Source organism: Siphateles boraxobius, unplaced genomic scaffold, assembly GCF_051911475.1.
Source record: "Siphateles boraxobius isolate OS27281-9 unplaced genomic scaffold, OSU_SipBor_1 68, whole genome shotgun sequence".
Classification (NCBI taxonomy): Eukaryota; Metazoa; Chordata; class Actinopteri; order Cypriniformes; family Leuciscidae; genus Siphateles; species Siphateles boraxobius.
Window position 1 is genome coordinate 3,360,001 of NW_027509195.1, and position 27,268 is coordinate 3,387,268.

Genomic DNA, 27,268 nt, shown 5'->3' on the forward strand with positions numbered 1-27,268 from the left:
TAAACACATTGCACATGCATGCAGTGATGATGTCAAAATTGATATTTAGGTTTGTTGTTGTGGATTGTGTCTTTATCCGTACTGACGTCATTTGAGTCCTGTAGAATTTCAATGACACTCTAGGACAGGATCCGGCTGGTATGGAAGAATCCGGGTCTGTGCGCAGGGCCCCATTATATGATCCTATAGGAAATTAAATGCTGCATTAAGCATCTGATTTGTAAGTGCAGCGTTATTGTTTTGTTATGCACGCTGGGGTGTTTGTTCAGTACTGTGCAAAATATGAAACACGCTGCTGTTTTTTGCAGCTTGATGTACTGCTGTGGTCACTAATGCACTGATGCTATCATATTAATGATGTTATGTGCTAGAATTTAGGGTACGATTGGCGCCTATGGCATGCAGCCAAGATGTAGGAAAGGGGTCTGTCATTTAAAAAAAAAAATTATATATATATTAGGCCCATGGTGAAGAAGGATGCATTTAAAAAAATGTTGAAGTTGATCATCAGCATGTGTTTTACAAAAGCAAAGCACAGATGGTAGTGTATAATTATGCGAGCTGTTTCAGATGTCCCAATAGTGGATAATGAGATACAGTGGGGATATTTCTGACACTTTTTCTGGGTCACTAATCAAATAAGCAAATTTGTGGTATTGAGCGTGTGAACTGTTCTGTACAAAATATCAGAAACATTAGGGTCTTCTGTAGCATTCTCAAAAAAGATGGACTTACCAAATACATTTTGAAATGTATTTTGTTTTATTCAAATTTCATGCTGACAATTCTAATAAAAAATATTGTATTATATCCTTGAAAATGCAAAAAAAAAAAAAAAACACCAATATATTTGCAAGGTTTTTAATCTTTCATGTCTTTCAAAAGTATTGCTCTTTGACCGATCTTGAAAAATTGACCGATCATGAAAGAAACACTATATCCTTTTAAGTTTTGCCCTATTACCTACATGTTTTCAGCTACATATTCTAGTGGGCGGAATGTGGCTCTATCGCAGGTGTTATATCTCTGCTAAAGTGACAGTCTTTTCATGTATTGTGTGTACGGTGTGAGGTACGCAGGCATCTCCTCTCGGCATAAATTACATGCTTGAATGTTGATTTTCTAGCTTTGTTGAAGCAACAGGATCGGTCCGTGCTCTCTTGTAGAGAGGTTGTTTTGATGATGCTGTTCTGCTGACTTGAGTGAGTGTCATCTACACCAGAGTACCAACAGCTGAGGGAAATTTCCCTGCCGATAGCGATAGCCGATTATTCAGAATGATATCTGCCGGTACTGATACAGATAGTTAAATTTTCTTAAAGAGTTGGTTCACCAAAAAATGAAAATGATCCCCTAATTTACACACCCTCAAGCCACCCAAGGTGTATATGACTTTCCTCTTTCATCCAAACACAATTGAAGTTATATTAAAAATGATCCTGGGTCGTCCAAACTTTATAATGGGAGTAAATGGTAACTTAGTTTTTGAAGCCCAAAAAAGTGCATCCATCCATCATAAAAGTTAATCCATACGACTGCAGTGGGTTAATAAATGCCGTTTGAAGTGAAGCGATGCGTTTTTGTACAGAAAATATCCATATTTATAACTTTATTACCTATATTTACTGGCTTCTGGTAACAGTCGTCCGTGAGTCTAGTTCCGGCGCAAGAGTGACCTCTGCCCTTTCGCATGACGTATGATGTAGGAGTTGGTGAGAGTAGACGCCCTCTCGCGGTAAAAAAAACACGGCTGGGTAACAAACTCAAGCTCCTCCCACATTTCTCTGTAAAAATTCTCGCTTTAGACTTCTAATTCGTGACTGGTGTTTTACTTTGCTCTATCCTCTGTGCTTCCACGTGTCAGGTTAAGGGTCACTCTCCCGCCGCAGATCGATCCATACAACCGTCTGCTGGAAGCTAGTTATTATAGCTAATGAAGTTTTAAATATGGATATTTTTCTTACACACACGCATCGCTTCGCTTCAGAAGGCCTTTATTAACCCCCTGGAGCCGTATTGATTATTATTTATGATGGGTGGAAGCCATCCCCCCCCCCCCCCCCCCATTCACTACCATTATAAATCTTGGAAGAGCCAGGATATTTTTAAATATAACTACGATTGTGTTCGTCTGAAAGAAGATAGTCATATACACCTGGCTTGAGGGTGAGTAAATCATGGGAACATTTTCATTTTTGGGTGAACAATTCCTTTAAGTGACATTATTCACATGCTGTTTTATTGATGTCTTACCACGGTTGAAACACTGATTGAGCGATTACATGAGGCATGATACATTTCGGTAAGTTGTACTGTATCTTTCAACATGCCTTTTGATGTACATGCATGTTTTTTTTTTTGTGGTATAACATGTATTGAAGAGGAAGAGAAGACTCGCACTCCGGGCACTACAGCAATCGGTCACCTTACATTTAAGAGCGTCAAAAATCCATTTATTGTTTCAATTTCGTGATAAAATGGATAGAAATAAAAAGCTGAGACTTTGTTTTTATCAGTAGTAACAAAGCACAAAGCTCTTTGTGATTATTAGATGGGAGGTGATGACCTACAAATAATATTGGTGTGGGAAAAACCATGGAGCTGGTAACCCTGGCTTGAACTACAGGTGATTCATAGGTGGAAATAGAGCCTGCTTTATGTCGCTATTGTTATTGTCACGTTAACTTAGACAGCCCTAGATTCAAGATATTTTCTACACACACACACACACACACACACACACACACACACGCACACACACACACGCACACACACACACACACACACACACACACACACACACACACACACAGTATGATTTGCAGTCTGACATGTTTTTCTGCCCCCTTATGATTGACAGGATATCATTGGCTGTTTTAAACAGGTGGCCGAAAATTATTGGCTGATACATCTGTGGATTCCTAGTACCACACAGAAACCGTATATTGTGCTGTAGAGTGGACCCCACACCTATAATAATGCAAAAAATTGTCAAAGTAGTTTTTCAGTTGTCAAACTTTGCAATGGGGATTTTGGCAAAACTCGAAACTGTGATATAACGGCATAATCGCACTGTGGGGGTGCAATTTTACCAGTCTAGGTATTATAAAAAGGGTTTATGTTAAAGTTTAGGACGTTACAGCAAAGTGAATATTTTTATTTGGCAAAATGAACTTTGTTCTGTTATTGAGATTAGGGAATGGAGATAATGTGCTGTCAGTATGAAGTTAAATCTGGAGCAGGTAATATAATTAGAGCATCAGAGAGAGCCGCCAATCAATGACATGAACTGCCAGCGGGGTATTATTAACTCAGATCCATGAATATTTACTGTGATTCTCTCTTGACTGAAATTCACTCTTTTTTTCAGAGAGTTAATGTTTCCAGTAGACACCCCTCACTCATACCCTTAAAGCAAACTTGGTTGCCTAGAATTGATCTCTCAATGCTCTAATATAGTATTTGAGACATGAAACTCCATGTGTTGTAATTATTGATAGAATGATATATCCAGGGCTGGATTTACCTCATATTGTGAAATAGGCAAAAGATACTTTTGGGCCCCCTCAAACAGTATGACCAAAACTGCTACTTTTAAAGGAAATCAGTGGGAAAAAACATGATTTAAAAAAAAAAAGAATTAAATACTGTGATGTCAAATTTGATAGTGTGGCTTTATATGTGATCATATACTTGCATGTGTCATTATTATATTATTAACACTTTACCAAAATCAAGCTCAAATGAAGTATTTTTCCAGTGAACGTGTTTTTTGTTGTTGTCATAGATCGGCTGCATCGGAGGCAGTCAGTCCATCGCATCACCTTTTTATCAGCTTAAAGTTATGAAGATTATTGTAGCTGTAGCTATGTTGGCAATCGTTTTTACCCCCCTGTTTTTCTGTTGTTGATTTTTTTGTCATTTGGCCAAAATCTTGAAAAATCTACGCACAGGCTGTTTTGGCTGTGACTCGAGGACAAATGCAAGACGCTCTTATCCACTCCTCAAATGCATAAGATTACCCTTTATATAGTGTTTCTTGAGTAAAGAAATATGTAAAATTCTACGTAAAGAAAACGCTATACTCAGAGAACCAGTTCTTTATTTACCCTTGCATCGTAAATAAGCAGAGACGCTACGCTCCAAACTGCTTGTGGCACTTCATTCAGGATAGAGACGGGGTGGAGTTATGAAGGTTGAGTGACAGTTTGAGGAGGCAATGGAGTTATGAGAGTTTTGTCACAAGCTCGTTTTAATATTTCTCATTGGTTAAATATTAGCAAAACCCACAGACAGACATAAAGGGTGACCATAGTAATGATTCGTTAAAAATTACTATATTTTAAATTGTATTAATTTACTAAGTTATTGTCTTTCATAGTTTTAGCATTAGAGTGAAATAATAATAATTAAAAATATAATTTCTCCTCATTTTATCGGGCCCCCCTGGATGTGCGAGGATAGGCACATGCTTAGAAATGCCTATGCATAAATCCGTCACTTGATAATTCGGTCATTGCCATTTTGACAGCCTTTAACAATAGACAAATCACATTTTGTAATATTTTAAAGCTTTTTAATTAATACACTACTGGTCAAAAGTTTGGGGTCGGTAAGATTTTCTTTTATGGAGACCCAAAAAAAAAAGTAAAACAGTAATATTGTAAAATATTATTACAATTTAAAATGTGTTTTCTATTTGAATACATTTTAAAATGTAGTTTTTTCCTATGATACAAAGCTTTATTTTCAGCATCATTACTCCAGTCTTCAGTGTCACATGATCCTTCAGAAATCATTCTAATATGATGATTTGCTGCTCAAGAAACATTTCTTATTATCAATGTTGAAAACAGTTGTGCTGCGTCATATTTGAGTAGAAACCTCAAAACTTTTTTCTTTGATGAATATAAAGTTTAAAAGAACAACATTTCTTTAGTCTCCCATGTCTTTACTTTCATGATTTAATGCATCTTTGCTGAATAAAGGTATTAAGTTCTTTCAAAAAATATCTTGCTGACCCCAAACTTTTAAAGAGGGGTGTCTTTTTGATTTGTTTAACATTTTTGGGGTCATTATAATTCCCATACATTCATTTAATAGTTTTCATGATTGTACTATTAAAACTAATATGGAAACTAGTAGTACTTAGTGCGTGTGTCCAAAATGTACTGAACATATTAGGATAAATGCAGGTAAAATGGGACATGTTAGGTTTTTCATTCCGCGTTTCTTTTGCATAACATTTCAAAAATGGTGTCGTGTGAGGGTTGTCTGGCATCATATATTAAAACGCCAGTGGCAAAGTAGCAGAAACGGTCCCACTTTATCTGAGTTCACCCTGTCCTGCTCCCTATATATTGGCATAGCACTTGATTTCTGGTAACATTATCTTTTCCAGAAAACCTAGGATAAACTCTCAACTCGTGGCACAGCAGGTCGCTCAACAGTGCGCCGCCCCACCCCCAGCCAAGAAAGAAAGAAGGGAAAGGACAGACAGACACCTGCCTGACGACGACCACTTCGACATGGACAACTCCGACTCAGATAGACTCAGCAGTCTCCACCCTGACTCCGACCATCCCGAGAGATTAGGTCTGGATGGAGGTCAGCTTGAACGTGGACATTCTCATAAGGATCGGAGACAGGAACGTGGGCTGGACAAACCGCAAATGCTCGATACAGACAGGGGGCCTGAGCGAACAGGACTGACCCCAAACCTGCTGCAGCAGCAACAGCAGCAGCAACCACAGCAGCAGCACAACAACAGAACAGACGGAGAGCACACGGACCGAGCAATGCTGGAAAAACTTCAGCCTCACAGAGAGCACATGGATAAGGATCATCCGCACACGGCAGACTCTGGAATGCAGCCCGCAGAGAGGATGGGTGCAGAGAGAGACGAAATTAAAAAAGGAAAAATAGAGCGAGCCATGGTGGAGAAACACAAAGAGAGACATAAAAGCCTGACGCCCAGTAAAAAACCCACTGCTAAGAAGATAAAGTGAGTGGTGTTATGCAACCATGCTCCGCAAATAGTCTTTTATGGTCCTGGTTTGGTCCAATCAGATTAGGGCTGCACAATTAATCGCAATTAACATGAAATCGCGCTAACCGATTTGGCTTATTGCGATTATGAAATCGCAAAGGCTGTGAGATATATATATATATATAATTTTTTTTTTTTAATGTGCAGCTTGTCAGTGACGTACAGCTCTGTGATCAGTAGTAAATGCTGCTCCATCTGAAAGCACTGGGAGTTTGAGTTGTTTATAACGTGCATTTGAAAAAGCAACCAAACATGAGAAGCATTTATGAACCTCTTGTTCACCAAAACGCAACATTTAATAACCTATTTTTACTCAACTCACTTCATAATGACAGTTGAGCTCATCCTTTTGTGAGATGATGTGGCTTCATACACAGAATAAAGCAGTCGTGTGTTTATTAGTCATGTTCAATCAATCAAAGCGTTTCAATCTTCTTTTTATTCAGCTACAGGGATAGTATGATTCCCGATAGGGATTTCCTGGAATGATGTGCGTTGTCTACTTCTGCGGGGCATATTTGGAGTGTCTGCGTGAGAGTGCCCTCTAGCTTTCAGATGGAGCATCATTTACTACTGATCACAGAGCCGTGCTGCACTGACAAGCTGCGCATTAAATAATCGCAGCCTTTGACAAATCGCTTGCGGTTTCATTTCGATTCATCGTGCAGCCGTAAATCAGATATTGGTATAAGGGCTGTCAAAGACAAACACATGCAACTTATTCATGATGTCAATTTCTTCTAAACCTGTTGACACGTTGTCAATTTTCCATTATAGGGTGCAACAGTCGGGTTCCAGAAGTAAAAATCCCATTCATTTCTGATTGATTTTTGACAATAACTTATAAACCATTTAAGATACAACGACTACTGTGAGCTACACGTTTGTTAATCAATGGTATATTTGTTGAAGCCATCAGCCTGCATTATTTCAACTTATTTTTAAATGATAATGTTTAAAGGTTGGGTAGGCAATTTTGGAGAGGCTAGCAATAGCAAGCTAGCTTTGAAAGTATAAGATCCCTTCAGAGAGTCTCCAAAGCCTCCCCTCCAGTACAATACATGAATGTGCACAATTTCGGCATTGATAGTGTTGCCAGAGAAACTCATAAGAGTCAGGTAGAACTTCACAGGTTGCTATCTTGTACTATTATAGTTACGACATGGTCTGAACACTGCATAAGCTCATTGTTTTGGTTCAGGAGAGACTGTGAAAGGTGGCTGGTGTTTGTTTGTGGTGCTCGGTGACTGTCAGTCTTCAACTCTGCATCATCAGATCATTTCATGAGGATGTGTGATGTCTGTTTGAGTAGGTGCGTAGAGATATGGAAATGCATATGTTGACAGGCAGGTAGGGCATCATATAATTGACCCTTCGCAGGGAGCTTGATTGACAGGTAATCTGACCAATCATACTTCGCCATCCGCCATTTTGTCCGACAAAGCAGTCAGGAGAGTTAGTAGATTAACATGGGAGGATTTGAACTTGAAAAACTGAATATACTGACGCCTTTCCGCGGTTAAAACAACATTCCTTCTTATGCTCATTCATGTTTGCTCTCTAAGATCCTGAGGCTCTACAGCGATCTGTCACGACACATTAAAGAGCCACAAAACGGTATTTATTGTTTAAATTTCTTTAAAAAATTACCAAATTTGAAAGGTGAGACTTTGTTTAATATGTTTCATATCAAAAGTAACCGAAAAGTAACCTGGTCAGTGTCTGTCAGCGTACTGTATTGTCAGTCTCCTCTCTGATCCGCGATGTATTTTTCACTGCGTGAGAACATGGTGTGTGCGTGAGAGCAGCGTAGCTTGTCGGACATAGCGACAGTAACTAAGGGGGGCGGGTCTTTGCGAAGGGTCAATTGCTTTCAGACTGAATGCAATGATTAGACGAACATTATTTTGGTCCTGAGACTTTCACAGAAGATATATATATATATATATATCAATTATATATATATAATTGATTGCTATCAGGATGTGAAGAGTTTAAACCAGATTTACAAAGTGTTTATGATTTTTTTTGTTGTTGTTGTTGTTGTTGCCTACCCTACCTTTAACAGGGGAATTCCTGGTGAAAAACTACATTACCCATGATTCTGCAGTGAATGTCCTCCAATCAGAAACAAAACAAGCACACTTTAGTGGCTGCCCACTTGCAGTGCTCTTTCGAGTCAAGTCATCTTTATTTATATAGCGTTTTATGTGATAGAGATTGTTGCAAAGCAGCTTTGCAGTGAAAAGAGGAAAATTATTCAATGATGCTGTTCATTTCGGCTGCACAGCAGCTCGAAAAGAAAATAGTGTCATTGTTCAGCTGATGTTGATTCAGTTCCGTTGTTAAGATCATCAATACTTTTTTGCTTCAAATCAAAGTTTGTAATGTTGGGATTCACCTTGTAGCTGGTTGGTTTGGTTCATGGCTTATAACGCTTTAAAAATCCAGATGGGGAAAAAAAGCTTCCGGAACCAAGGCCGCTGCAAAAGTGGGCGGACACTGTTGCGCTCTATAACAGTTTCATTCTGTTTTGTCTTCTTTCTATTCAGGGCTGATTGAAACAGGAGCAGTACAAGTATTGTACAAAATATTCATTTTTTGGACACTTGACTCATGTACTGAACGGGTGATATTTAAATGCTAAGCTTAAATGAGACAAGCACCCATTTTTGTAAAGTTCCTCATTTGTAAGTCGCTTTGGATGAAAGCATCTGCTAAATGAATAAATGCAAATGTTAATGAAAACACCAATGGAGGACTGCAGGCCAGCTACAAAAACAAGTTAACACTTGAGTCCAGGAAGTGTGGGAATAATTGAATGGTAATGGTTTACTAATGCATATTGTAACTTTACAGGCCCAAACTCATTCAGAAAGGTCCAGCTGGGGAAAGTAACAGCATGAAGGCTGGGAAGTCTGTCACGAAGAATAACAAATCTATAATTTCACGGTAAGTTCAAAACTGATCTGATCTTAAACAGTTTTCTTAAAGTCAGCATGAATTGGTATGAATGGATCTATCCGTCCATTAAATAACCAATGGATAGAGCCAAGTCTCACTCCACATCACCCTACTTTTTTTTGTTTTTGTTGACAATCCGTTACACTTGGATGTACACCTCGATACGTAAAAAAAAAAAAGCTCTTTTGTTCCTTCCGTTACACTGTGACTTTAAGGCAGGCTTCTACCTGCATTATTAGAGTATTCTTGATTCCTACTAAAGACTTCACATTCAGTTTAAACGGTTACTGCTTTGAGTTATTAAGGGGAAATCCAATGAGCGGCTAATAGTCTTTTCCATTGCATAATCCATGGGCTCTTTAACTTGCCAGCTATGTAGACCGCTAAAACTGGATTATCATAAATGCAGAACTTTGGGCTGAATGACACATTTAAATATACACTGCTTAATGAAAGTTTCACTGTATAGGTGTACACTAAAAGTAATCTAAACATATTAGTGGCCTTTTATTGTGCAGAAGAGAGCCCAACCCTTATAAACGGGTGTTATCCTATGACCAGCTAAATAATACTCTCTTTATACCCCTTAATAAAAGACAGAATTAATGATTGTTTGCAAAAACATTTACGTTCGCATATACTTTGGAATGACTGCCAATGGTTTTTGGAAAGAGTTTTTGTTTTCAGAATGATGTAGGTTCTGCAAATACTGCATCCGCTGTCAAAACAATCGAAAAACTGCTCCTTTAAATGATGCTAACTTGCTTTATATTTCAATGGTTCGTTCAAATGAAAATGAAAAATCTGTCATTTATTACTTATGTTTTTCCAAACCCGTAAGACTTTCATTCATCTTCAAAACACAAATGAAAATATCTTTCATGAAACCTGGGGGATTTTTGTCACTCCATTGTCCATTCCACCAAAACTTTTACGCTTCAAAAATGAATCTGTATGATTTTAGCGGTTTAATTAAAATCTCCGGAAGAGATTTTACAGTCAACAAACATTGATCAACGCATATAGAGTACGTCAAAAATTGTAAATGTAAGCTCAAACACACTTGCTTGTTGCGAGGGAACGAACCTCACTGGTTGCAAGCATGTTTGAGGTTACATTTACAATTTTTGTTTATACGTGTATGAAAGCCTAAACTGAATCTGTTCATTGTGTAAAGTGAACGTGTCTCTTCGATTCAAATGGATTACTTTTACAATGCTTTTTTTTAACTTCATGATGTTTGAAAGTTTTGGTTGTGTGAACTTTCAGTGGAGGGACAGAAATCTCTCAGATTTCATTAAAATATTTGTATTGGTGTTTCGAAGATTGATAAAAGCATTAGGTTTGTAACCCGTGTTATTTTAGTTTTTTTTGTGTGTGTGTTTGTCATTTTTCTTCTGTTTTTTCTTCTTTCTTTTTAAAATGTCTATAGTTTTTATTGGTTTTTATTTCAGTTTTTAAAGTGTAACTAATCGAAAAATGAGAAATGATGCCTCGACAACTAGCTGAAATGTTTTATTTTATTTTAATTTGTTTATTTCAGTAAACATTTAATTCAAGTAATGTAAATGTTTTTTATTTTATTGTTTTAATTTTAATTAACGGTAATCAGTGTTGGGTAAGTTAGAGGGATGCACAATACATGTATATCGGCCACCATATTGTTATCGGCTGATATATGTTAGTTACAGTCATGGTCAGAATTAATGGCACCCCTGGTAAATATGATCAAAACTTGCTGTAAAATAAATCTGCATCGTTTATCCTTTTGATCTTTCATTCAAATAATTGCCAAAAATCTAACCTTTCATTGAAGTAAAATAATTGAAAGTGGAGGGGAAATCACATTATGAAATAAATGTTTTTCTCCAAAACACGTTGGCCACAATTATTGGCACCCTTTTATTAAATACTTTTTGCAATCTCCTTTAGCCAAGATAACAGCTCTGAGTTTTCTCCTATAATGCCTGATGAGTTTGGAGAACACCTGACAGGAGATCAGAGCCCATTCCTCCATACAGAATCTCTCCAGATCCTGTAGATTTCCAGATCCATGTTGGTGCTTCTCCTCTTCAGTTCACTCCACTCATCAGGTCAGGGAACTGGGACGGTCATGGCAGAAGCTTCATTTTGTGCTCTGTAACACATTTTTGTGTTGATTTTGATATTTGTTTTGGATCGTTGTCCAGATGGAAGATCCAAACATGGCCCATTATAAGATTTCTAGCAGAAGCCGTCAGGTTTTGATTTTTAATCTGCTGATATTTGATAGAATCCACAATGTCATGTATCTGAACAAGAAGTCCAGGACCTCCAGCAGAAAAATATGCCCACAACATTAAAGATCCAATGGTACAATAAATTGTACACATGGGGTACTTTTTATCCTTGTGTGCACCAAACCCATCTAGCGTGTTTGCTGGCAAAAAGCTTTTTTTTTTTAGTTTCATCTGACCACAGAACCCTGTGCCATTTAATGTTCCAGTCATTCTGACAACTGAATATGCTGGAGTTTGTTTTTGGATGAGCGAGGAGGATTTTTCTTGAAACCCTCCCAAACAACATGTGGGGATGTAGGGGTTGTTTGATTTTTTTTTTTTTAAATAGGCTTTCTGACCCCAAAACTCAACTAATCTCTGCAGTTCTCCATCTGTGATCTTTGTAGAGTCTTTGGTCACTCAAACTCTCCTTCTCACCGTGCATTAAGACAATATAGACACACGTCCTCTGCCTGGCAGATTCATAACATCTTTAGTTGATTCGAACTTCTTAGTTATTGCCCTGATGGTCAAAATGGGGATTTTCAATTCTTTAGCTATTTTCTTACAGCCACTTTCTATTTTGTGATGCTCAACAATCTTTTGATGCACATCAGAACTATATTATTGGTTTTACTCATTGTGATGGATGATTAAGGGAATTTGGCCTTTGTGTTTCCTCATATTTAAACTCCTGTGAAACAAGAAGTCATAGCTAGACAGTTTCATGTTCCTAGTCACCCTGGTTTGCTAAAAAAAAAGGTAAACATTAATGTGAATATAATTCATAGATATTTTACTTGTAAAAAATTCTAGGGGTACCAATAATGTGGTACCCCTAGAATTAACCGTATAATGTGATTTCCCCCCCCCCCCCCCCCCCCACACACTTTCAATTCTTTTACTTCAATGAAAGATTAGATTTTTGGCAATTTTTTGAATTAAAGATCAAAAGGATATACGATGCAGATTTATTTTTTACAGCCAGTTTTGATCATATTTACCAGGGGTGCCATTAATTCTGACCATGACTGTATAATATTCTTTCTAGACTCTGTTTATGAAATAATTCAACTTTTTAATTCACCTAGTTACTCTATTTGTTCCATTAATTATGCACTGCTGATTTTTCACCTACAACAAATAACTGAAACAGAAGTAGCAAATACTATCAGTAGCTTAAAAAATTCTAAGGCCTTGGATATCTATGGCCTCTATACTAATTTTTTTTTAAAGGCACAAAGAGACCCTTATACAGCCTATTACATATCTGATTAATCAGTCCTTAAGACAATCCATTGTGCCATCAGCTGGAAGATGGCTCTGGTCACACCCATTTTTAAAACAGGTGAAAGATCAGACATGGCCAATTATCGGAGAATCAGTATTTTGCCTGTTGTTTTCTAAAATAGTCAAAATATGGGTGGCTAAATTACTGATTCAACATCTCAATAAAATTAATAATTTACTCCACCCAATTCAATTTGGAATCAGGGCCCATCATTCAACAGAGACAGCTTACTGTTTATTTATGGAAAAGGTTAAAGGCTACTTAGATAAGAGTTTGTATGTTGGTGCTGTCTTCCTAGACCTAAAGCGAGCTTTTGATACAGTTAATCACAAAGTTATTTTATCTAAATTAACAGAATTTAAATTTCTCTGAGCAAGTTCTCAACTGGATAAAATCATACCTGTCCAGTAGAAAGCAGTGTGTTCGTATAAATGATTCAAAGTCTCCATTCTGTGAATGTCCCCCAAGGCTCCATACTTGGTCCAATCTTGTTTACATTGTATATAAATGACCTGCCAGATCCATGTAAAAATGTTGATGTTCAGATGTATGCAGATGATACTGTAATCTTTACACATGCTAAGAACTATCAAGAGATGGCATCCACACTTACATCTGGAATGGCTCACATTGATGACTGGCTTACTAAGTCATGTCTCTACCTACAGTAAACACCAAAAAACAGTCTGTATGGCGTTTACCAAACAAAATATGAAGGTGTCTTTTTTTCACATATTGAGTATTGTTTTACAAATTGGTCATTAACTAGCATAGCTACTCTTAAAAGTATTGAATCTCTATTTAAGAAAATGTCTCATAAAAACATTTGATAAAAAGGCATTGTCATTTCACCATTGCAATATTTTAGAGAGACATACATTTTTAAGCTTTGAGAATTTCAATTGTTTCAAGTATGCTTGTTTGTTATAGTGTTACATAATCTTGCCCCCACCTCCACTGCATGGCTTTTTCCAAAGACTTTTGAAGCGGAGGTAGAACACGGGCCTCTGTAAAAGGGGACTGTGTGATACCATTTAGACGCACCACTTTTGGACAAAACGTATTGTCAACAATAGGCGGTAAACTGTGGAATAGCTTGCCCCTCTCAATAAGAGAGTGTCCTACATTCAACACCTTTAAACCTCACTTAAAAATGAGAACATCTCTGGTTTTCTAGGAGCCAGTTTTAACTGTCACATATGCATCACCCATAAACTTCACTTTTAAATGAAAAGCAGTATAGAGGTGGATGAACAATGTCTTTGTCATCATGTATATTTTTGTTTTGTTGTTTGTTTGCTTTGTCAATGTATATTGTTGGCAATGTATACGATTTTGTTCTGTTATAGTGAATGAATGCTGTATGACTGTTGGCTGTTTTTATGTTAGTTTTATGTTACTGGCCTAGAGACTGCAGATGAAAAGTAGTTATTTTTACTAATTCGGGCATATTTACATGGTGCATTTTTATACAACAATGTTCGGTAGCACTTTGTTTTACAGTCCTGTTTCGCATGAACATACTATGTACTTATTGTAGTTATGACACTAACTAGGTACTAACCCTGAACTTATCCCTAAACCCATTAATTAAATAAACCAATAAAACAATTTTTTTTTAAAGTGTGTGTATATATGAAGAGTTCAGATGCAAAAGCCTCTAAGTGCCATCTGAAATTTTCTTCTAGAATGATAATTTTTATCAAGCTTGTATATTTAAGTTCAGTCATTTCACTTAAATGACAATTAAAAGGTAATTTTCATTGCCATTTAAGTGAAATTACTGAACTTAAAAATACGAGCTTGATAAAAATTATCACTCTAGAAGAAAATTTCAGATGGCACTTAGAGGCTTTTGCATCTGAACTCTTCATATATATATATATATATATATATATAATAAAAATAAATGTATTTTAATACATGTGTAATTCCTTGCTCTGTTTTTCTGTTGCTCTTTAGACCTAAACTGAAGAACATAGACAGGAGCTCGGCTCAGCAGCTCGCTATTACAGTGGGAAACGTGACTGTCATCATCACAGACTTTAAGGAGAAGACTCGCTCCTCCTCCACCTCCTCCTCCACGGTCACCTCCAGTGCTGGCTCTGAGCAGCAGCACCTGAGCTCCAGCTCGGAGAGCACAGACAAGGGCTCGTCCCGCGCCTCCACCCCCAGAAGAGACCACTCCTCTGGGCAGAATGAGACCCTGTGAAGGGGAAGAGATTCAGACACACCAATCTCACTGGACGAGGCCTGGAGCTCCTACACTCATAACTGTACATGAAAGAGGGATCTTTCCAACCCATTCAGACAATGTCCATCTTGATACACTGGCAGAAATGTACCTGTCGAAAACCCTCGTGGAGCACCCTGTAGATTGATGTGTTGATGTTCACGTGAGTCACTGTCACGCCAAGACCCACTGTATATTCTGTGCCCTACTCCTATCAGATATAATCCATGTTTGTGCACCACGGAAATCAGCGCTCCCAAGTTTGCATTATTATTGTTCATTGTCATTAAATCGTGCAGACTTTGTGTTTAGAACGTAGATTCGTTTATGCTAAATGTACGGTATCTGAGCTCATTTCTTCATCTCTCAGACAGCTCCGAGTCAACGATCTGTTGCTGCAGCTGTTCGACAATAAGATCACGCTTGACCACCGTGTACTTGGAGATTTGTTCCCTTATTATTTCATGACAAACTCTTGTGTGCTTACATGGTGGAAACACAAACTGTGATTATGTGAGTTTACAGTATTATTATAAATGCAAGGCCAGCTTTGAAATCCATACGGTGTGCCATGTAGACATGTTTTGTGGTTCACAAGATGATAAGAGAGTATTTAGAATATTGGTCTTTATCTTTTACTGTTTTTAGACTTTAAACCTTTGAATATTTCTTGTAAAATTATATCGAGATTCACAGGACTGTCTATTATTCATCTTCATGGCAAAGACACTCAGAAAGTGTGAAGAATGAAACTGGCAGTTGTTGGAATATGAAGCAGCTTATCTATTTGTGAGATTTCATACAGTATATTTACGGTTTACCAAGATCTCTACTGAAAATTTATCACTGATTAATACTCCCAATATAGCATTATGTTGTAAAAATTGGCTTCTTCATTCCCATAAGGACGTTTTGCACAGGTTTACACTCATTCTGACCTTTGTTAAAAATCTAGAAGCTAATGAAGCTAATAAAAATCTTCTCAAACTCATTAAGGTCTCCAAACATTTTGGGCATTTAGATGTGATCGTTAACTTTCCACAAGCAATTATATTCTTGTATAGTAACCAATGTTTACTGTGCTAAAGTCAGCATGAAATGGAAATGTTCCCTATCTATTCTAAATGTGTGTTGTGTGGATCTTATTGTGAACGATTTATCTGTGCATATCTTTCATTTATAAACATATTTTTTTGACCTCTTAATTTTTTTAATCAAAATGTCATAACTGTATCCTTTGGTGAAGTGACAGACTTCTCTCTATGCAGGACTTTCCTAATCATTTAGTTGTTTGCCTCCAGTTTTGAGAGAAATTGCAACATCTCAACATCCAATCAACAACTGATGCTCAGAAGAACCAAGTCAGATGTACGTCACTATTCTGGTGAAAAAAGATCTGTGGCTACTTCCATTTCATTGTGACTTTAAGATGGGTGCACATAATCCCACACGCCCTTTCACCAGTTCATTGATTAATTGTTTATTGCAATTTTGATGTAATAGAGTTCTATACTCATCCAATGTTGCTTGCATTTGGTGCATACTAAATTTATATCTGCAGTCCGTAACTTTTTGTGTTCAAAATTTATATAATGAGCGAGTACACCATGACTCCTTTTTCCAAACAGTGTTTTTGTCTTATCCTGAATCACTACAGTACACCTATAATAAGTGTTTATACAGGGACTTTTTTACACCGGTCGGGGGCGGCACTGCTGCGGAGTAGCCCAATACCTGCGTGACTCGTCATAGACATAAACAGAGAAGTAGTTCCGGCTATAATGTTCTTCCGCTCGACGCATGCAGTTCTGTTTATTAACCAGCTTTAATCATTTAGCCTTTATTTGAGATACATTTAATTAATTTCCACAAGTGAAATATACTTAATGATCATTTGTTTAAATGTTGATGTTTAAGCATATGTACCCATTGCCTGAAGCAAGAGAACCATTGAATCTACCTCAATTTTTAGTAAACCTGCACGGCTTGATTTAGAAAAGACATTACTGTCTTGTTGTTTCAGAAATGACTTGAATAACAGTAAATTGAAATTCATTCCCCCTAACCCTTTAAATTGAAGGGCAAACAAATGATGTTGATACAGTAACATTTCTTATCCACCCTCTGGTGTCTGTGTTTTGGAACATAATTTAGCAAGTTTCTAGCTGGTCTAAACTGGTCGTTAGCAGCTGCCATGCTCCACAAAAAAAAACTACCTAAATACTAAAACTAAAATGAAAAGTAAGTTGCGATAGTTTTCTTCCCTATTGTGACATGTCCGAGTGACACAGCTTCTCGAGCAAGAAAAAATGTAGTGAGGGACTTGATTTTGTCTATCAGAAATTGATTGGATGTTTGTGGTTTGCTATTGGTGGATCTCATGTGAATGACAGGTTGTCCCGCCCTCATGCCAGTGTCATCAGAGAAGAGATGTCGCTGCAATATTCCATAAAAAATAAGAATTGTCAATATTGATCTCATGGTGACTAAAACAGCAAACTGTTTTTTTTTGTATTTTTTTTGTATCATTGACAAACTATTCGCATTTTAATTAGTTTTCAGTTTTCATTTAATTTAGTTTTAAGTTTTCAGTTATTTTGTTGTTTGCTTTTGTCATTTAAAATAAAAAATAATTTTTTTACATTTCAACTCAGCTTTTACAAATGTTTATATTTTTAAATTCGTAATTTTAGTACTTCAATTTAAATTTAGGCGCAAAGATGACATTATCTTAACTCAATTTCACTCATTTCATTTAATCACTAATTTGCATTTAAGTGTTTTAAGTTTTTCATGTAATATTTATATTAGGCTATATTTTATTTTATTTTGGCTTTATTTTTAATTTAAGATACACACACACACACACACACACACACACACACACACACACACACACACACACACACACACACACACACACACATACACACACACAAACAATCAAATGTTTTAATGGATTCGATTAATTACCCCCTTAGGTATTAAAGGAATGCGATGCTTCAATACACATAGAGAAACCTAAAAATTCAAACTAAAAAAGCGAAAACTTTACCAAAAAAATATTTTATAATATCTACATGTGTATCTGAATGCATAGTGAAGCAACTGACTTCAGGACTAAGCGGAACAGCTCATTTGCTCCATCTAGTGGCAAGTCATGAAATATCATGTTATAGTATTTTTTTTCCCACAAGAGGTCGGCAAAGACACAATGTAAGATATTTTGAGCTGAATTAAAAGGTTTATGCATGAAATTGTGAGTTATTTTGAATTTAATTTGAAATAATTTGAGGAATGTGCTTAAAAATCGAATGAAATAAAAAATAACAAAAAAACTCAAAGAAATTGCTTTAAAAATATAAAAATTATTATCAAAATAAAATAAAATAAGCTTTCTGGACAACAAAAAATAAGTATAATTTTAGGGCTTCGGGTCATTCTGACCCGCGAGGGCAGGATTTGTTACGGGACGCGTTAAAGAATGTTGGTAATTAATCAGACAGTTGACTTACGATGGAAGTCAATGGGTGGCGTCAACTGTTTGATTAACAACATTCTTTAAAATGTCTTCTTTTTTTGTTCAACAGAAGAAATAAAGTCATACAGGTTTGTAACAACATGAGGGTGAGCAAATGATGACAGGATTTTGGGTGAACTATCCCTTTAAAACACGTCTGTATGCTTTTATTTTGAAATGTAAACGTTAATTGGGACAGAGGGTGCTGTGTGTGACTTCACCCTCTGTTGTTGTTGTTGTGGCGGTGACGCGGCAAGTCCAGCCGGCCGGACTGTAGATGACTCAGCATCAATAATCTTCTATCTTTGGATGTGGAGGTTAACATAGATCTCCTAGCAGAACACTCACATATCGATAAGAGGTAATAAAGCAAAAATGGCGGTTCCTGCAGCCCCGAACCTGCAGCTGAACACGGAGAGACAAAGCAGCCCTGTGAACTCTACAGAAAACAACATCCACATCGACGAGAGAGAGCTGGAAAACATCACCAACAGCGTCGAGGACGGCACCTCTCTGCCCCTGCACTCGCCCTGGACCTTCTGGCTCGATCGGTAGGGTGATGTTGTCATATTACTGTTATATGAATTAGACTTTCTACATTCACAAGCCTGACAACAAAGGCCCAAGATTCAAATTTCTTATTTTTTCTATAGCTAAACGTACTCGTTTCAGGTTCTAATCGAGCACATCTAACACCATTGAATGGTTCAAGTGCCTATATTTATTTTTTGTAAGCTTAATGCAGAGCTGATATAATAACTTAGTAAAGTAGGTCGAGTCACCTGTAGGTCATGGTTGTTATTTAATATCAGATATCATGTCCTTTCTGAAGTAGCAGTGTAATACTGTAAGGGTGTACCTCAAGGCACTGTCATGAGCCCAGTTAAGTTTTGTTTAGTTTGAATTTTTTTAAATATAGGACACTGTCAATGCAAAACAACTTCTGAGATTGTGAAATTGTTAATTTACATAAAGTTTCAGTTACACTATATGTCACTAAAAAATGCTGTAAACTTTATGTAGTTTCTTTTTCCTTTAGCTTATCTTCCGCACTTTTTTGGTAATGATTTTCAAAGGGTTGAAGTCCTGTTTACTGACTGACATTTGGTTGCCATAACGATTGTGAAAGGCTTGTGTTCGGTCTCATTGCATGATCACAAGCACTGGACTGCACTTGACATTAGACAGAAGATAAAACCTCTATGAATCTATGATTTATGACACAGATATGGGTGATGTGCCCAGCTTAGTGAAGCGCAAATGTCTTATTTGAAGGCATAAAAATGAAATTTCTATTATTATTTGCTCACACTCATGTCATTGCAAAATTGTATGAATTTTTTTTTGGAACACAAAAAGTGAATTTCTGAAGAATATCTTGACCTGACCGCTCTTTTTCACATAATATGAGGGCTGTCAAGCTCCTCACAGCAACCAGCTGTCATTTTGAAGCCTGACGGCACCGCTTCTCATTCGCTTTCATTATCCTGGCCCCTCTTTTGATAATATTAGGCTAGTCAGAAATTCACCTTTGTTCCACAGTAGACAGAAAGTCATACAGGTTTGGAACAACATGCGGGTGAGTAAATGATGACAGAAAATAAATGTTTATTCTTTAAAGCTATTTGTCAACATACACTTTGTAATTCTACTTTGTTTATCTTCCAGGTCATTACCAGGTACAACGGCAGCAGAGTGTGAATCGAATCTGAAAAAGATATATACCGTCCACACTGTGCAGGTAGGTGTTGCACTTCTAGTATTTTTTAGTTGCCATTTACAGCTAGCCTATGTGAGCATAAAATGTATGTTTGCCGGTTACAGTTAACACAATTAACTGTTTAATGCTTTTGCAAACGAGCAGAAATGGGCTTTTCTGTTAGAGTTCAGTTAGAATATTGTCTCCGATACATTGTGCATCATCTTTTTTTTTATCACATGCAGAGTTTCTGGAGTGTGTACAACAACATCCCTTCTGTGTCCAGCCTTCCTCTGAGGTGTAGCTATCATTTAATGCGAGGAGAAAGAAGACCACTATGGTGAGTTTGATTTTACATGCTAGAAAATTCAGCCAATTCATTACTTTTATTCAGCAAGATGCATTATTAATCAAATACGTGCTGTTTTTGTACTCTCTATTCATTAAATGATCCTAAAAGAGTGTTTCCACAAACATATTAAGCAGCACAACTGTTTTCATCATTGATAATAATAAGAAATGAGCATCAAATCAGCATATTAGAATGATTTCTGCAGGATTATGTGACACTGAACATAAAACAAAACAACTTTACAGACCCCAAACTTTTTAACGGTAGTGTATATTTCATAACTGTCTTTAGTTTTGGAAATGTTTTTAATGCAGTTCACATAAACCATTTAGTTTGAAATACACATATATTGTTTTTTATATGGACACAGGGAAGAGGAAAGCAATGCAAAGGGAGGCGTTTGGAAAATGAAAGTGCCAAAGGAGAGCACAGTAAGTCTGTTTATCAATGGTTTCTCTACTGCATTATGTAAATACATAAAATTCATACTACACATTCAGTGTTTTCCTATACTTTCTGGTGTGTTTTATCGCTGTCCGATTGTCATTTTATTGCCAGTGTCTGTTTTTCTTACAGTCAGCTGTGTGGAAAGAGTTGCTGTTGGCTACGATTGGTGAACAATTCACGGATTATTGTGCATCGGGTGAGTGTAGATATGAGTTTTATTAAATGATTTATAATATTTGTCTGTTTTCTGGATTTCATTTAACCCCTCTGGTGCTCCTCATTTAGGAGTCACACTCATTATGATCCCGGTCAAACTTTTTTTTTTTCCTTCCCATTCAGAAGTATATCAAAATATAACTTTTATTTTCCCCAATGTAATATATTTTTGTTTAATAATATTTTTCATTTAATATTTTCAATGAATTTTATGATACTAAATAAGATTTATGCAATAATTATGATGTTTCCACAATTTTCACAATACAATTAATTTATTTGTTTTTTTCTGCATCGTAGCTGATTTGTAGATTGTAACAAATCTTGAATTTCTACGGTAGCAATATTTGACTGTGAGGTGTACAAGTGTGTCAATTTTTTTTAGGACCATTTAACCTTTTTGAAATAATGTCCACAATTTGTATCTAATTTTTTTTACCACAAAAGTCACAGTGTCATACCATTACCGATGAAGTACACATCGTTTCTACATTTTAAGCGTAAAAGTTTTCAATCAAAAGTGACCGAAGAGCACCAGTGGGTTAAACTAAAATGAATAAGAACTATTAAAGATTAATAATATGTGTATGTCCTTTAGAGGATGAAGTTGTAGGAGTGAGTGTCAGCGTGAGAGAACGAGAAGACGTGGTTCAGGTCTGGAATGGAAACGCCTCTTTTGCCAACGAGGCAAACGTTTTAGGGAGAATCTACGAACTTCTTCCACAGATATCTTTTAAAGCAGTATTTTATAAACGTAAGTGTCAGTGGTTTACATTCTTCTCACTGCATGTCACACGGTCCCTGCTGAGTTCATTATTAGAACATTAGATGCGTGAGATTAGTAACACTACATTAGTTCCCATGAAACCGTAATGGCGTTCATTTATGTTTGATAAGTTATTGTATTTAACGGTGACTGATTTCAAACTTCTTTTTTTCAGCACACGAGGAGCACCATGCATTTGAAGGTGGTCGCTCAAGACATTAGCAAGCTTTGCACATTCGTCACGTTTTTCCTTCTTTTTGGACTGATCCTAGAAAATGGACTGAAAAACAAAGGAACTCTTGGGTTTTGTAGTTGTTTCATATCATAGGGAATGTTAAAGCCCTGTTTTTAAGTTGTAAGCATCGCAGATGATCCCTCCATGCTTTCCGTGAGGAGTTTTCTCACACCAGGTATTTAGGCGATATCAATAAAGATCACATAGTAGTAGCATATGTATTATCAATCATCACAACAGAGCAATGTTGCCAATTGTTATCATCCCCCCCCCCTATTTCTAGGTTTATTGATTAAATGTGCAGTCCGGTGACAGTTGCTGCTTGTCAAAATATATGCTCGATGTGTTAGACATTTTATTTGAAGAGTTAGAGCGTCCATTAGGATCAAACTCTTAGGGCTGTTTTTCTCAGACGCACATTAGGCATAACCTTAAAATAAAAGAAATAGTCCAAGGCTAAGCTTAATGCATTTCTGGGAAACTATTTTTTTATGCAAAAGTATTGCACATTTCTCTTTTGAAAAAAAAAAATTCTCTTTGGCTTGGAGGTTAATGATTTCAGAGCAAATGTAAGTGGGTGTAAGACTACCTTGGTTATAACCGTAAATATACAGCAAAATGCATATGCAATTCCTCGTTTTCAGCCCCGAACTGAATATTTAAGGACATTCAAATAATCCTGAATTAATCACATGAAGGTAAAAATCTTGCATCTTGCAAACGGCTTTGCTTTTATGATTTAGAAAACTGTATCCAGACCTCCTCTTGTCGTATTTTATGTAAATGAAAGCTGTTTTAGAATGGCGTCTGAGCACTGTTGAACTTCTCTTTTCTTTTTTTGGTTACTGCGTTGTGGTTTGATATCCTGCATTATGTTATTAACTGTAACCCCAAACCCCATAAGTGTCTTGTCTTTGTCAGAATAGTCCAAATGCTTAATAGAAGTCTTTCTTTTTTTTAACGTACACATTTGCTACTAAATGCCTTTTTATTCAGTATAATCACACTGTGTCTTGTTTCAGAGTTCTTATCATTGTAGTTTGTTTTATTGTGTTTGGATGGATGGTTATGTTGGAAAACATGAGTGGAGAGGGGCTAGTGTAGATATTGTCAAATTATGTAACTGAAAATGACTTGTGTAATCATCAGAGCATATATTTTTAGTTATTCAGTACCAAAGAGATTTCCTTTCTGTTCACCTATGTCATAATTTATCATGTCCTGCGTCCTGAGTTACAACTGCGTTTGTCTTTACCGATGTTTTCCCCCGCTCACTTTCTGCCGTGTCTCCCATGATGCTGTGTGCCGATTTTGATTAGGTTTTTTCAAGCCCAAAAAGACCTGCATCACGAACCAGGTCTCTTAATGCACTAAAAAAGCACAATTATGAGTTTGTCCTTTACATGGAGAGGGATGTGCAAAATAACCTGTACATGCAGCTGACCTTTCATATTTAAGCCTTTTCTTACCTATCACTCATCTCTAAATGAGATATGAGCATTTGTCGGTTTTCTAGGCTTCCAATCTGAAACCTCAAACTGATTGTCAATCTTCTGGAATGGTGCCTTGTGTTCTCCCAGGGTTTCACTCATAGAATGGTTTGGTTTTCTCTATGTATTTAATCAGTTATATTATTCGTTGTTGTTGTTTTTTTCTTTCTTTTCTTTTGCTCATAGGTTTTGAAATATTGAATAAATACGAAGCAGAATTCAAAGTATGAGTATTGCAGTTATTTTCAACATAAAATTGTCTTTTATTTCAGCTGCATGCTCTAATGAAGTTCTTTCTGCATGTATGTGGTCTGCAATGAATTAAGAATCCTGTAGGTAATTGTGCACAATTTGTTCACCGCAAGGTGGCGCTGCCCCTCCGTCAAACGTAATTTCACGTCGTCACTCGAACGCATCCGCATCTACAATACATTTTAGTTTATTCAGATTTCACCAGATTTGTGGAAGCTCCATGTATGTTTATTTTACCGTCAGCTCGTGTTTATCATGCCATTGATTAATGTACAATGAAAGGACTCATATCTAGTCTTGTGCGCGACAGTATTTGTTCCTCGCTCCTTGAGCGACGAATCACTTCAGCCCTCAGCAGCAGGTGGACGTGACGTCACGTCTCTACAGCTACTCTGAAACATACGACACACAAATATTTTTTTCCTCGACTCACACAATAACTTTATCCAATTAATATTGTTTAAGGTTTATAATTCAACGCTCGCTGTAAACGGCAGCGTATACGTGCAAAAGCTGTTTGCGTTGTCCGTAAAGTAGTCCCTTGGACGCGCACTGCGGATGAATACACTTGTTTACATTGTGCTACACGCGGCCGTGGCGGCCAGCGCGCGCTGCTACACGAGCTTCATGGGAGAGCGACGCACAGCGCTTCACAGCTCGCGAAAGTTCGTTCCACGGTCACCGTGAAAGTTTTCATTTCTGCCCGTTGAGAAACCATTTCATCCCCGGTGAGTTTATTCTTTTTATCAAGTTTCTCTCTCTGTGTTCATTCCTAATTTACATGTGAGGTTGATTTGCTTGTTATTAGCCTTATCACAACTAACGGCAGCGCTGGAGAGTAACGTTAGACAGTCAGACAGGAGGAGCAGCTAATTCAAAGCTCTCCACAGTTTTATCGCCATTTATTTAGTATTTTATTACAGGTAATTTGCCTTGAACAGAGTCGGTGGCTTGCATAACAGTTATTGCCGTTGGACAGTGTTTAAAGCCCTCATGATAGTGTTAGCTGGCTAACATGTGCCTTTGGTTCAGTTCATGTGGAGAACAAAAACAGCCCGAGTAACTTCAGTTCAAGACAGTCTGTCTCTGTCGTAAATCACCTAGTCTCATCACCGTTTTCTTTATTATTAAACTGTTACGATGACAGAACAAATATCAACGCAGCTTGCATAAAATATATGCACTGCACATATGCAATCTTATCTATAAACGAACGTACAAATTATACATACATTAATTTGACTTTATCATATCAAATATAACTATACATACATATTTTTTTCTGACAAAATGAATCAAATAAATACATTTAGAATAAATAAAGCAAAAGTAAAGCATCTTCGTCCATTCAAACTTGACCTTTTTTTCTCCACACTTACACAGCCTATATTACAGTGTTTGTCAGTTGGCATTAGTCAAACCTAATTCAACTGAGTGTTAATCCTAACTGGGTGGTTTGATTTTGTCAGCAGGTTTAAACAGGGACTCACATGCAGGATAGAGGTGTAACTTTGGGTTTGTCTCAACCTAGTGAAGCTCCTTCCTAGATAGTATTTTTAGGCACCTATAATGCTTCAAAGTGCTGCCAAGGCTTGCAGAACACTCGGCTTTCACAGCCACTATTTCTTTTGTTTCCTCGGTGTGCTCAGTTTCGTTATATTCTCCATGAATGTACTAAAGAGTTAAAAAGTTCTGCTTTAGTTTCACTGTTTGATTTTTTTTGAAGTTGTTGAAATTACAACAAACAAAAAGCAACGCCCCTTGACAGGTTTCATTTCTCCTTTTGCCTCTGAGCATTTAAAATTCAGTTAATCATTTGTTGGAGCACTTATACAGACATCCCATTCTGTCTTTATTACTAGAGTTATCTGTTCTTAAACCAGGTGTTTAAACCGGGTTCCCTCACTTTACAGTCCATTGTGAGGATCTGTCCATTCAGCACAACTGGAAAACACTTTCAGTAGGGCATTCAAGAGATTTTAATTTGTTAATGCAGGGGTTTCCATAGGTTTTTGTTTTTTTGTTTTTTTGTCAACCAAAACCCTTAGCATATACTATTTACTTGAAGTTCACCCTGAGATTTTAAGTTAATATTTAAACAATTTAATGACGCATGTTCACAGTTCACAGTTGTTGGTCACATGACATGCAGGTAAACAAAACATTCAATCTTTTTATAGTAACCTTTTTTTTTTTTTATCGGCCAAAGGTTATACTGTGAATATTTTGTCATATGTTTTGATTCGAGCTGCGATATGACATTTTTCATTTCATATGAAAATGTCTTATATTGACTCCTTACAGGAACCGACCAATTCTTCAAGTTCCAATACAAATATTTGGCTTATTCTTCACTTTCAAACATTCAAACCCTCAAGCTTTTAACTTGTCAAAACCGTCAAGCTTTTAACATGTCAAAACCCTCAAGCTTTTAACTTGTCAAAACCGTCAAGCTTTTAACATGTCAAAACCCTCAAGCTTTTAACATGTCAAAACCGTCAAGCTTTTAACATGTCAAAACCCTCAAGCTTTTATTTGTCGGAGTATTGGAGGAATGCTGTAAACTTCTTTCCCCAGAAATGTTGGACGTAAGAAAAAAACCTATAGCACACATCTCCTTCCCAATTCCCACTCTGAAAACACAGTATGGCCACGTTCACACAGCAGCAGAATACGGTTGTCAGTCCTGTATTTGATTCCTTAATGCGATTATGTTTACACACAGTTCAGTTATATACGGGAGTGACGCCGCATTCTATAACCAAACTCACACTGGACTGGACAAAGTAGTCTGTCTCGTCATACAGCTTCGCCATACACAAACGCACTTCTACCGTGTGTTGCGGGTTTTCATGTCCACCGGAGCGGCTCGTGTCAGTTTTGTGCTCCGCTCTACTCTCAGATATAAAAGCTGCGGTCAGTTAATGAAGAGTGACTGTGTGAAGGTAGCCTTATTATAAGCTGCGCGCATATGAACACGCTCCCACTCCTCACTCTGAAACTAATACTACTTAAATTAAATCACAGCCTCCGATTTGATCATCTCTATTTGATAAGATAATCACTATTTCAGTTTTATTTCAGTTAATTGTGCAGCCCCATTTGTTTGTAATGTGACGTTCAGTTTAATTAATCGTGAGCTTTTCATCAACATGCAGTTCCCTCCCGAACCCCAGATTGGGAAACCCTGTGTTTCGACCATCATCTTTCAGATGTTTCTCCTCCAGGCCTTTTTCTGTATCCTGGAGCTTCGTCATGTTGCTGGCAAACCTGTTATGTCCTGTCTTGTGTTATTGATAGAGTTATTGTCTATTTAAATAGAATTTACAAACTGCACACTGCTTATTTCTGTCTGTTTCTCTTAGTATCTGACTGAGTATGTGGCGACTGACAGATTTTGCCACGATTGTGTAATAACAGCTTCAATCACTTGCGCAAAAGTGATGCCTTAATTCTTAACCTCCCCCACCTCCTGCTACACAGTGAATTAGATATG

General features: G+C 37.0%; 3 protein-coding genes across 3 annotated transcripts in view; all 3 read left to right on the plus strand.

The window, feature by feature from the left end:
* rybpa (RING1 and YY1 binding protein a) overlaps nt 1–16,000 on the plus strand; it is a 16,774-nt gene extending 774 nt beyond the window's left edge. Inside the window, exons 3-5 of the mRNA XM_077214146.1 lie at nt 5,402–6,004; nt 8,909–9,001; nt 14,525–16,000. Of these exons, the coding sequence (XP_077070261.1) occupies nt 5,402–6,004; nt 8,909–9,001; nt 14,525–14,774 (946 nt within the window). The 3' untranslated portion in view covers nt 14,775–16,000. The remainder of the gene's footprint in view (nt 1–5,401; nt 6,005–8,908; nt 9,002–14,524) is intronic.
* Nucleotides 16,001–18,503: 2,503 nt separating this feature from the next.
* Nucleotides 18,504–23,744, plus strand: eif4e3 (eukaryotic translation initiation factor 4E family member 3). Its single transcript, XM_077214149.1, has 7 exons — nt 18,504–18,866; nt 19,984–20,056; nt 20,260–20,354; nt 20,737–20,797; nt 20,943–21,009; nt 21,628–21,783; nt 21,971–23,744. The coding sequence occupies exons 1-7, from the start codon at nt 18,691–18,693 to the stop codon at nt 22,015–22,017; spliced, it is 675 nt and encodes a 224-aa protein (XP_077070264.1). The 5' UTR covers nt 18,504–18,690; the 3' UTR covers nt 22,018–23,744.
* Nucleotides 23,745–24,118: 374 nt separating this feature from the next.
* The window catches only part of foxp1a (forkhead box P1a), a 50,619-nt gene continuing 47,469 nt past the window's right edge, over nt 24,119–27,268 (plus strand). The window contains exon 1 of the mRNA XM_077214123.1: nt 24,119–24,500. The gene's annotated coding sequence lies outside the window, so the exon portion shown is untranslated. The remainder of the gene's footprint in view (nt 24,501–27,268) is intronic.

Excerpts from the sequence above, each read along its gene's own strand:
- eif4e3 (XM_077214149.1), top strand. The coding sequence starts at position 18,691 with ATGGCGGTTCCTGCAGCCCCGAACCTGCAGCTGAACACGGAGAGACAA. Across the intron at positions 20,355-20,736 it reads GGAGAAAGAAGACCACTATG|GGAAGAGGAAAGCAATGCAA; the intron begins GTGAGTTTGATT and ends ATATGGACACAG. Across the intron at positions 20,798-20,942 it reads AAGTGCCAAAGGAGAGCACA|TCAGCTGTGTGGAAAGAGTT; the intron begins GTAAGTCTGTTT and ends TTTTTCTTACAG.